Raw genomic sequence first — 12,012 nt, 5'->3', positions numbered from 1 at the left:
AGTTTGAAAAGGTCTTCTCTATAACTGAACCATGCTTTGAGCGGCAAAGCTGAAAAACAGCCTTAGTGATTCTCAAAATATAAACAGCACTTAGAAATGCAGGACTTTCAAAAATCACCACAACACTCTTTTCTGCTGAATTTGTAATTCTCAATGTTTTCTTGCCACCAGCAATTCCAGTGTTCTCTGGCATTCTTCCCAAAACAAAAAACAAAAGCAAAAAACTGGATTTGCTTGCTCCTGGAGTCACAATGGCAGAATTTTTCACAGAGGGATTTAGAGCTAGGAGACAACAAATAATTATTTGCCTACAGCTACTAGTCTTGAGAGGGCTAATGCATAAAAGAATTTGTTGGAAAAATTCGTAAAGATAATGTAGCTCATAAAGTTAAGAAGTTGGAGCTACAAATACTTGAGAAAAGAGAATGGGGGGAACCTGCATTATCAGTGCCAACTTCACTTTAAGATTATGATGCCTAAGATCCTACTAGCTATTTAATTCTATTTTTAAGGAACCTGTATAAAAATTTTGAACAAAATATCAACAATTTACATGCCCTAATTCTTTTTTCTTCCACAGATCACAGAGCAAGAAGAGTAGAATCAAAATAGGCTAATTATTTTTTAAAGCAGTAAACAAGCCAAAACAGCTCAACCTGGTGTTTTTTGATTTCTTTCTGAGCACTATATGTAAAAAAATAGTAAATTAAAACTTATTTATAAAGACTTAGAATGAAGTATACTTGCAAATAGATTAAAATTCCTTCATAACCTTAAGGGTTGCAAAAACTTGATATTTATTACGCGTAATGACTTTAGATTTCTTAAATAATCATCTCAATTTGCAACAAATTGGCCAGTCTGTGAGCACTACATACCCAACAGCATCAAATTGTTGGTAGTATCATACTATCAAAAGTTTTAGGAGTTCCCATCATGGCTCAGTGGAAATGAACCTGACTAGCATCCATGAGGACGCAGGTTCCATCCCTGGCCTTGCTCAGTGGGTTGAGGATCTGGCGTTGCTGTGAGCTGTGGGGGAGGTCACAGATGTGGCTCGGATCTGGTATTACTACGGCTGTGGCGTAGGCCAGCGGCTACATCTCCAATTCGACCCCTAGCTGGGAACCTCTATATGCCCCCGGTGCAGCCCTGAAAAGGCAAAAAAATAAATAAGTAAAAATAAAAAGTGTTAGTGTTTCTTAGTAGGGGCCAGAAATCAAAACAGAAAATCATTTTGGCTTCCATTTGACACGTGGTCTCAAAAATTGCCAAAATACTTGATTAAGTAACTCTATCCCATTATATAGTTTTTTCTGTGTTATAAATTCTAACTTTATTTTGAAAGAAAATATCCTCACAAATAAAATTATATAGAAAAATGTGATATAAGCCTTTTAGGCTATTTAACATCTTTATACAACCAAGGGTGTACTGCTTCATCTGGACTTGTCCAGGTAATTTTTTCAGAAAACGTGATTTAAAAGTAGAATCCAAGTAACACCAATTTGAACTAAACATTTAAAGGTAAAAATTTAAGATAGATACATCCATTGATTAAGTCTTTCAACCTAAGATTCACCCATCTTCTTTGCAACTTTGGGGAAGTTATTTAACCCAATAAATCTTGTTAAAATTCCATCCATCTTCTCAACCCAAGCAATTTAATAGACTTAATGGGATCAAATCTCTAAAGAACTTCAGAGTCCTTTTGACCTTATATAAATAGGTCTTTTGAAGTCATAAAGGTCTGAGTTTGAATCCACATAATTGTCTGAATCTACTAGTACACAGGAATCTTACACTAGTTTAAGTGACCTTGGGAAAACTGCTTAATCTCTCCTTTCCTCTTGTTGTTGTTGTTTAATAATAGATGTTATACCTGGCGGGACTAGGGTTGTTTTTTTTTTAATGAAGATTATTATAGGGGAGTTCCTCTTGTGGTTCGGTGGTCAACAAATCCGACTAGGAACCATGAGGTTGTGGGTTCAATCCCTGGCCTCACTCAGTGGGTTCAGGATCCGGTGTTGCTGTGAGCTGTGGTGTAGGTCACAGACGAGGCTTGGATCCCTCGTAGCTGTGGCTGTGGTGTAGGCGGGTGGCTACAGCTTCAATTAGACCCCTAGCTTGGGAACCTCCATATGCCGTGGGTGCCGCCCTAGAAAAGGCAAAAAGACAAAAAAAAAAAAAAAAGATTGTTACATGCAAACCCCATAAAGTATCCAGAATGGTTTTAATAAGTTCAGCTAACTTCATAAAAGCCAATTTAAAAAACTCTTCAAATCTATACTAGATACATAAATGCTGCACAAATTATTTTTATCTTTCCTAGAAGATAAATTGATGATTTGAAAGGAAATAACATCAGAGAAAATTCTTTCAACCAGAGATAATCTAAGCTTTTGTTTAGATTTCTTATAAAGTGTCTAAAATACTATCACATAGTAACTCCAATGTCATTGAATTCCTTTTAAAATTAGTTTCATTTAATTAGTTTCTCAATAAAAAACACAAAGAACTCATTACATTATGATTACTTTTAAAATAACTTACTAGAGTTTTTCTTTATGATTTTTATTTTTTCCATCACAGCTGGTTTACAGTGACTTTACTAGAGTTTTATACAGATTTTTGTTATGGCTGAAAAATGAACTGTCTTACAAAGAATTAACTGAACCAAAGTCAGTGGAGATAACGGCAGTAAAACGTAATAAATGATTACAAGTACTTCACTATTGGTAATGCATCTTTTAACATGAGTTTAGCATAAAATACACCTCTCATCACAAAAATGTACATTCCACTATCCTTTTATTCAGATGATGTGGAATAAATTTGAAGGAATATTTTGACAGGAGTGGGTTAGAGATTTAAAATTCAAAGAAACTTTTCTAGTTCGTGTTCACCTGAAGTGACTCATCTGGTGGCTTCTCACTGTGTAATAAGTTTTGTGAACTTCGTTTCTCTCCATTGCTCCCTGTTTATGGGTTAAAAAAAAGTTACTGTGTACAAACCCAGTCCTGCAGGATGTGTAATTCTTACCAGAGAAACTGGCAAGCACAGTGAATATTTTTACCTTCCAGCATTTAATCTTTTAAAAGTTACACTGACATGTAAGGCATGATGTTCACTAAAGGGCTTTATATTTATTTAAGTCCAAAAGATCATGCTGGTTCTGGCTCAGTTTGAAGGTACTTCTTTCACGAGAGAATTTTTTGCTGTCTTCAACATAAGAGATTTCTAGAACTGATAGTCCAGACCTTCCCTGAGAACTAAAAATCACATCCGTACAAAACAGGGAGCAAAATCCTATTACTGGACAAATATACTTACATTTACTTTTTTTTTTTTTTTTTTTTTGGTCTTTTTGCTATTTCTTGGGCTGCTCCCGCAACATATGGAGGTTCCCAGGCTAGGGGTCGAGTCGGAGCTGTAGCCACCAGCCTACGCCAGAGCCACAGCAACGCGGGATCCGAGCAACCTACGGTAACACCAGCTCACGGTAACACCAGATCGTTAACCCGCTGAGCGAGGGCAGGGACCGAACCCTCAACCTCATGGTTCCTAGTTGGATTCGTTAACCATTGCGCCACGACAGGAACTCCTATACATACATTTACAAATGCCTTTCAATGTCTACACTTCCTTTAAAAGTACATAAGACATATTTTTCTTTTGATTAAAATACAAGTGTCCTTCACTTTCCACAGTAAGAAGATTACATACATGGCTGGGTTTTTAGGAGCTAAGGGGAAGGGAGGTAAAGGGGAAGAGAAGAGAGCTGTGAAATCCTAGCTCACCGAAGAGGAATTCTGCTTTGGTGGTTTTTTCAGCCGGGTTTGCTTGGGGCTGCTGGTCGTGCGTATCTTAGGTGCCCGCGCGCTCCTGGGGTGGGGGTGGGGAAGTGCACCGCGTAAAATGACAGCTTACGAAGCCCATAAAGTCTAACCTGGATCAAATTCAAATTCACAGACTCCACAAAAGTCGACAGATTTGCCTAGAGCTACAAAGAATAAAAGTCAAGGCAGCACCGCCCAACTCTAAACCGCCTCAAAAGCGCGTGGTAAACTTAACCTTCAGTCTCTGCTGTGCTTGGCAGTAGGTGCGGAGAAGAAAAAACTAGCCCCCACGTTCCTCACGCCACTGTCTTTAAAACCGAAGAGGAAAAGGAGGGAATGCATTACAGTGGGTGACCTCCAAATCGCGTGAAGCTGCCACAGACATGGCACTCACTCTGGCACCGGCAGGTACCTGTCTGCAAAACCGTGCCTCTGCTTCGCTCTGAAGCCAGAACCTGCTTGGTAAACAATCAGGCTCGAAGACTTCGCACTTCGAGAGCGAGGGTATCCTACCTGTCAGCCTAATTCTTTGGTCCGGAGGCACAGAGAGGACGTGGCTTTCTCGCACTTGCAAAGCGCCCAGATCTGGAGAGGCTGCCTGCACTCCCGGGACTTCGGGTGGTGTCCGACGGGTGCGACCCTTCATTCCCAGGGACAGGAGGCGGCCTTTGTACATCCACTTTTGCAGCTTCCTGACTGTCACTGCAGGCGGCTTGAGGTAGGGGAGCCCCTGCGGGCCGTCTCTGCCGCGGTGGAGTACCGAGGACCCCGCGGGGTCCCGGAAAGGGCTTCCCGAGGAGCGGCCGGGGTCCGGGGAGCTGGGACTGCGGCGGCCGGGGGGCGCCGCGGCCCTGGGGCCGCCTCCGCTCCAGCCGTGCATCGCGCCTCCACGTGGCGGGGGCTCGTCCGGGTCCCCGCAAGCGCCGCACCTGATCCAGCTGTCGCTCCGCCACCGCTGCAAGGGAGGCGGCTTGGCACTCACCCGGAGGCTGTCCAGGCTTCTGCTGTAGGACAGCCACATGCGAGGCGTCCGCGGGCGGCCTGCCCCCAACTCCCTCGGAGGCGACCGGGGCGGGGACACCTGCTGCCGCCAGGGGCGGCCGCCGCCTCCCCGCTCCCCGGCTTGGGGGCAGGCTCGGCGGTGCGCCGCGCCGCAGGGGGAAGGCGGCTGGCCCGGAGCCCGGGTCCCCGCAGGGCAGCGGCGACCGGCCCAGCCGCGGTCGCTCCGCCGCGCGACCGAGTCAGGGGGCAGGTCGTGCATGGCCTGGATCAGCAGATAATAGGCCTCTCGCAACTGGGTCTGCAGCCTGCCCGTCTCCTGGCGGCCGCCCTCCGCCCCCGGGGAGGAGCCGGCCGCCGGGGGAGCCGGGGGCCCCCGCTCTGCCCCCGCCCCCTCCGGCTGGGGCTCGGGCGCGGGCTGGCAGCCGCCGGGCAGGTTCTCGTAGTAGTCGGCGCCGTCCTCGTCCGCGCCGCGGCCCCCGGAGCCCGGCCGGGCGTGCAGGGGGGCGCGCGGGGGCCCGCGGCGCGGGGCGGCAGCCTCCTTCCCGCCTCGCGGCCGCCCTCCCCGGACCCGCGCCTCGCGAGGCCCCGCCTGAGGCGACCCCAAGAGCTGGGGCCGCCCCGGGCCCAGCCTGGCGCCGCCCGCAGCCTCGCGCGGGGACCCGGCCGCCGCACCCCCGGCGTCCCCCTCGGCAGCCGCAGCGGCCGCCCGGAGCCCGAGCCCCCCGGCGGGGCGGGGACCCCTTCGCCCCCGGAGCCTGGACAGCGTCCTCCTCAGAGGGTCCGCCATGCGCTCGGCCTCAGAGGCCAGGCTCGGCCCCGCCGCCGGGAGAGGTCGGAGCCCGGCCCGGGAGCGGGCGGCGCTCGCCGAGGCGGCGGCGGCTCCCCATGACCGGCGCGGGCCCTCGCGGGCTCCTCGCATACTTGGCATAACTTGGCCGCGGGAGGTGGGGGAGGGCGGCGGCGCCGCAGCGCGCATGCCCCGGACCCGAAGCCCGGAGCCGGGAGCCGGGAGCCCGGAGCCCCGGGCGCGCGGGCCGCCCGCTGCCGCGCTGGTTCGCCGGGCGAGGCGCGGCGGAGGGCGGGAAGGACGGGGGGCGAGAGCTAATAACTAGACCGGGAGGCGAGAGCGTGCGGGTGCGGAGACTCCGGGCGGGAAGAAGGACGAGCGGGAAGGTGAGTCTGGCTGGCGAGACCGAGAAAGGGAAAGCGCCCGCCTGGCTGCCACTCTGTCACCCCTGCCACCATTGCACGAGGCGTGTAGTGTGCGAGTCCTGGCTTGAGAGGGAACAAAGATTGTTTGGACAGACGAGGTGTGCGTACAGGTGTATCTCAGCGCCGTGTGTTCCAAATAATTGTGATTGTGCTAGCCATTTACAGGAAATTTTCGGCTATTCCTTTTCAATTAGGAGGAATCCTTTGTCCAAAATATCACCATCGGCGTCCCTTCACAAAATTTAAAAAATTTTTCTATTTCTCTTTTTTCTTTTAGTTTATTCACTCTAGCAATAAACCAAAACTTGTAAAACGGAGCCACAAATAGAGCCTCCCCCATCACCCTGCTAACGCTTCATTTCCATTCACATTGGGTTGAGAAACAGTTGAATCAAAATTGAAAAACGATGTCGTTTGGAAATGCCAACTCTTTCAAAAACATCAAATTCCATGTTCTGTGTAGTGGCTGTCCAGGACTTTGTGTTGCCGCGGATCAGTGGACCTGTCGCTGATTGATAAGCATCAATCTGCTTTCAGAGTTACGCTTTTAGTGTTAGGTATTAGAAAGCGCCTTTGCATAGCTCACAAATGTGCTAACTCCTACCCCGGTACTTGGACAAAGTAAGGACTCAAGAAATATTTGTTGATTAAACAAATTCGTGCATAACTGAATAAGAGAATTTCATTTTAACTTAGCCTGTTTCCAACTATATATCTCTAAGTAAGTTCCTTTCTTTTTTTTTTTTGCCCCACCAGTCAAGGCTCCAGCCTCTAAATGTGGTTTGATATGTACTACCTTGGTGAGTGTCTGGTCTCTGTATCCTGAAACAGTTGGGCCTGAATCCCTGCGGAAATCTTACCCACCTTTTAAGACTCCATTCAGCTGCCCTCTTCATGAAGTCATCTCTCATCTTCCACAGAGACATGAACCAGCGGTATTCTGTTCATACCCACTCAGAGTATGTTTGTTGTTTTTTTGTTTTATACAAGACAGTCTCCCATACAAGAAAATTTATAAACTCCATGAGGGCAGGGACTATTTGTAATCGACTTCTGTATTCTTCATAGAGCATAAGCATCGTGTCTTACATACTGTACATGATGAATAAGTATTTTTAAACTAATGTCAACTTTAATTTGAAGGAAACAAATGGCTTTAATTTCCGTCTGTTGCCTAACTCTCCACTAGACCATACTCTACTGGTGTTTTTTTGGGTTTTTGTTTTTTTTTTTTTGCCTTTTTTGCCATTTCTTGGGCCGCTCTCACGGCATATGGAGGTTCCCAGGCTAGGGGTCAAATTGAAGCTGTAGCTGCCTACGCCAGAACCGAGCCGTGTCTGCAACCCACACCACAGCTCACGGCAACGCCGGATCTTTAACCCACTGAGCAAGGGCAGGGATCGAACCCGCAACCTCATGGTTCCTAGTCGGATTCGTTAACCACTGCGCCACCACGGGAACTTCTACTGGTGTTATTTTTAAATTCTTTCAGTGGTGACTAAGAACATAGTTTGTTAAATAATCTTTTTTTTTTTGTCTTTTGTCTTTTTAGAGCCGCACCCACAGCATATGGAGGTTCCCAGGTTAGGGGTCTAATCTGAGCTATAGCCGCCGGCCTACACCACAGCAACTCGGGATCCGAGCCGTGTCTGCAACCTATACCCCAGCTCACTGGCAACGCTGGATCCTTAACCCACTGAGCAAGGCCAGGGATCAAACCCACACCCTCCATGGTTCCTAGTCAGATTCGTTTCCTCTGCTCCGAGAGGAACTCCAAATAATCTTAATTATCATCTACGAAAATACAATGAACTGTTACACTATAATTTGCATACATTACTATGTATAGTTCTAGGCTATTTATATTCCATAGAACCAAGGCTATTTAATGAATAGTCAAGACGTAAAATTATGTCCAAGTGAAATATTCCCACAGGAAATGACTGATGGTAAAGCCGTAAACAGTTTGATCTCTATCTTGGAAATGATTTCCATTCCAATTCCCAGCTGCAAAATCTTTTTACCTTTTGTAGTTAACATAGCTGTTAAGAATAACATCGGTTACGTGCCTGTGTTAAAATGAATAGAAAAATATAATCTGAAAGGTCTTGGTTGCCCCTCAATCCTTAATTCAACTTGTCAACTTGTTGAGTTCAGGAATTATAAAAAAAAGAAAAAGAAAAACAAAAAGAGTTCCCATCGTGGCTCAGTGGTGTAGCCACCGGCCTACAACACCGGATCCTTAACCCACTGAGCAAGGCCAGGGATCAAACCTGTAACCTCACAGTTACTTGTCAGATTCATTTCCACTGTGCCACAACAGGAATTCCTGTGCATAACACTTTAATAAAAGGTTATAAAAATGGAATTCTAAGAAGACAGTGTCCACAAAACTAACATACATATTATAAAGACTATGACAGAATATGAACATAAGCTGTACTGTGTAAAATCCTTTTTGTGTTTTAAATTTCTCGCCTATTCCTCCAGGTACCTTGATGTTTGGCAGTTGCTTTGGGGAATTAGGAGGTGGGGGTATATTTTCCAGTGTTTGTACTTGTTTTGTTTCTCACTGACTTGGAAATCGTTGTGATGCCCTATGAATTAACAAAAGATAAATAGGGTTAGCAGGGCTTGAGTAGGGCAGGACAGACTGGAGACAGGCCACGCTGACTCAGGCGAGGAATAAAGGGGAGGAAGAAGGGCAGCAGGAGACAGGGCACATTTAACAGCAATAGAAGGGAAATGCCTCCGTGTGGGAGGGTTATTTTCCAGGGAACTTAGTGTGCGTTTCTGTCTTGCTGCTGCTCAGTCTTCCATTCTTGATTCTTAGTGGAGCCAAAGGCAAGTTGAACTTGGCTCTTGCCCAGTTCTCTCTCAGCTGCCTCATGGGGACCCTCTGGTCTAGACCGGCCTGGTCTGCCCTGCTCTCCCATCAGCACTGCCTAAAAAGGGCTTCAGCCCAATGCTGACCACACCTCTGCCGACCACACCACTGCTGCCCTGGGAATCAAAGCGCTGTGTCCTCAATACAGCAATTTTTTTCTGATTTTTTTTTTTTTTTTTTTTTTTGTCCGTGCCTGTGGCGTGTGAAAGTTCCCAGGCCAGGGATCAAACCCATGCCATAGCAGTGACCTGGGCTGCTGCAGTGACAACACCAGATCCTTCGCCCACAACACCCCAAGGAAAATCCCCCAGTTAATTTTTTTTTGTAAGTAACAATATCTGGCAGTTGGTGCTATTCCTTTACCTCATCCCCACCCCCAACCAAAGTAATAAAAAGGAGGCTTTTGCTAAGTACATTTTTTAAAAAATGATTTTTATTTTTTTCCGTTATAGTTTGTTTGCAGTGTTCTGTCAGTTTTCCACTGTACAGCCACGTGACCCAGTCACACATACATATATACTGTACTCTGTAATGTTTGGAATTGTACACCGTTGCAGAATATTCGCTATTTCAGATTCTCTTATTCTGGACTTGGGGTGTGAGGAGTGGCTCGCTCAAGGACACCGTAATGAGAGAAAGGGAACTCAAACCCCGTCTGTCTGATTCCAGAGCCACACAGTCCTGGGATGTTTCCTCGTGTAGAAGAAGAGAATGGACATTGTCTACGTGCATGGACCTGAACCTTTGCTCTCAGATGTTTAGTTGGTCGCCTTTCAGGAGAGATTGTAATATTTTAGGAGCTTCTGTGAAATGCAGCTGAGCATTGGAAATCTGCTTCTTGAACATGTGCGTTCCTTCTCAGTGCAGCCCTTTCAAGAGCGTTAGAACTAAATCCTGTAATATATTCCCATTTAACTGGGAGTATTAAGTCACATGTGAAACTGCATCCTGTAAATGTCTAATTCTAAAGTAGGACAAGCTACAATTAAATACCTTAAAGACAAAACCTACGCATCCTTAAAACCACAAGTTTCTCAGATAAACCCCTTGAAAAAGTGAACCGATAAAGCCTGTATCTTTCCTAAATGACTTAGACCTCCGGGTAGCCACAACTGAAGGGAATTTGCCCTTTTTCAGAGCTGTCCATCCAGTAACAAGATCTGATACAACATCGAGGGCTTTTGCCCTAAGGAAGTAACAGATCTAATAATGGACCTAGGCAGAGTCACCAGCGACTACTGACAACACAAAGCGAGAAACAGACAACCGACGTTACATGGCTCTGATCAAGGACACAACACCATGTATGAGGATTCTTACCAAAAATGAAACCGGAGTCTGATCACCCTCAAGATCTGCTTCCCAGTTTCCAGGAGTTACGGAGATCAGAGGAGCACGTTAGAAACACCATGGGGATGCAACCACGAAATCCCGACCGGGGAAAGGACAGGTCAGAGGATCTAGTCTCTTCAGCATATTAACCACTTGCAATTGCATAATCTTTTACAATGTAACTGGAATCCAACCTTTCAAATAGATCCTGGCAACCATTTAAAGCAATACACCTTTGGGGGCAGGCAAATAGTGTACACTTCAGGGATGACAGGAGGATGTTGAAATCGAGGTCCAAGAACTAAATTCCAAACCCTGAGATGGTATCATGGAAATGGTTTGAACTCAGATAGACTTAGTTCAGTCCTCACTTGATCCATCGCACGCCCCCAGCTGCTAATCACGGTGAACTTTGCTCAGCTTTGCCAGCTCCGGATCAGTATTCCCCCTCCTCCTGAAAATGCAGGGCTCTTTTGAAATACCACCCACCCGCTGCCCCGCTGCCCCTGCCTTTATGGTCGTCTGCCGCTTCCCCTGTTCTCACTAACATCTCCCTCCCTCTCTCCTCCTCCCCACCACTTTCCTCGTTGTCCTCACTCTTGGTGACTTCATGATTCACAGCAAGGATCCGCCCAGTACCCTGGCCTATCATTTTCTGGAACTTCTCTCATAATCTTATCGTCCACCCACCTAAGCCACCCAGTCCCAGAGTCTCCATTAGCCTTTGTCGTGACCAGTGGCTGCAAACTCTCCAGACACCACCTCCTGTTTTCCAGCTCACTCCCTCAGCAGCCAGTCTGCAGCCCATTAATCCCACCAACCCTCAGTCCATCTCGCCCTTCCTGCCTTCCCAGATTAGACCGCGTGGTCTTTGTAAAATCCCTCCCTGGGGAACATCCTCAGCTCTCCTGCCCTCCTTTCCCGTTGTTCTCCTCACTTGGCAAAATCTCAGCGCGGGTTAAAACACTTCCCCACGTGCCTTGCGCCTTGCGTTGCCCTCTGGTGGCTTAATACGACTGGAAAGCAATGCACCACAGACTTCAGCTGGTTCCTCGCTGCTGCCAAGCAGCTCCAGCAAGCAGCCTAGGCCATGCATTCTCTTCGCCTTCTTAATTTTGATGCCACCACCCTCCTCGCTCTCAGTGATGATTTTTCTTTTTGTCACTGAGACAAAGCAAGTGTGCGGGAGGAGATGGGCCCCATTCTTCCACCACGCTGCCTGCGGGCGCCTGAGAGCCCCCCATCACCCTGTGCAAGGCGGGCTGTGCTGCACCCACCTGAGGCCAACGCTCCGGCCTCCTCCGCCCTCCCCTCCTCCCCGCTCTCATTGCCCTGAGTCACACGGGCTTCCCTGCTCCTCCACCAAACACGCTCCTGCCTCAGAGCCTTTGCAGCTGTTGATCCCTCTGCCTGCAGTGACTTCTGTGGGAGGTCCTCCCTCCCTCCATCCAGGTCTCCCCCAAATGGTACCTCCTCAGAGAGCTGCACCCCGACCGCTTTACCCGAAGTCATACCCCGACACTACCTGTTCATTCCTTTTGCTTTATTTCTCTTCAGTGGACATCTGACTATTGAAGATTACATTAGATGTGTATCTGTTTGTTTATGTGGCACCATCAACACCCCCAAGTACCATAACCTCACCTGGCAGAATAGGTCTGGCCCGTGCAGGTGCTTCATGCATATTTGTTGAATGAGTGTGTGATTCTCGTGCCCAAGAGCAAGTTAACATGTGTTTCC

The 12,012-nt window shown here is 47.5% G+C and overlaps 1 protein-coding gene and 1 long non-coding RNA gene across 24 annotated transcripts in view; one reads left to right on the top strand and one right to left on the bottom strand.

Moving 5' to 3' along the window:
* SYDE2 (synapse defective Rho GTPase homolog 2) overlaps nucleotides 1-5,854 on the bottom strand; it is a 48,081-nt gene extending 42,227 nt beyond the window's left edge. For 7 of the 10 annotated variants that reach the window (XR_014844925.1, XR_014844924.1, XR_014844926.1 and 4 more), the window contains exon 1: nucleotides 4,353-5,854. Coding sequence is in view for 5 of the 10 variants with exons in the window: in XM_085024200.1 (XP_084880326.1) it covers nucleotides 4,353-5,817 (1,465 nt within the window). In the remaining 5 variants the exon portion in view is untranslated. Of the gene's footprint in view, nucleotides 1-3,800 lie in introns of all 10 variants that reach the window. The other 3 variants (XM_085024202.1, XM_001928224.8, XM_085024203.1) reach the window with 3 other exon arrangements.
* Nucleotides 3,968-12,012, top strand: part of LOC106505390 (uncharacterized) — a 19,159-nt gene continuing 11,114 nt past the window's right edge. For 4 of the 14 annotated variants that reach the window (XR_014844953.1, XR_014844954.1, XR_014844958.1 and 1 more), the window contains exons 1-3: nucleotides 5,836-6,014; nucleotides 6,810-7,012; nucleotides 9,393-10,390. This is a non-coding gene — a long non-coding RNA (uncharacterized LOC106505390). Of the gene's footprint in view, nucleotides 4,558-5,835; nucleotides 6,015-6,809; nucleotides 7,013-9,392; nucleotides 10,391-12,012 lie in introns of those variants that run through there. The other 10 variants (XR_014844960.1, XR_014844963.1, XR_014844961.1 and 7 more) reach the window with 4 other exon arrangements.

This window comes from Sus scrofa, chromosome 4 (genome assembly GCF_054392235.1).
Source record: "Sus scrofa isolate SSC_HxYL_T2T_F1_AM1 chromosome 4, Sscrofa_HxYL_maternal_Yorkshire_Landrace_v2.0, whole genome shotgun sequence".
NCBI lineage: Eukaryota > Metazoa > Chordata > Mammalia > Artiodactyla > Suidae > Sus > Sus scrofa.
Note: the sequence above shows the minus strand (reverse complement) of the source record. Positions and strands in the feature narration are given on the sequence as shown.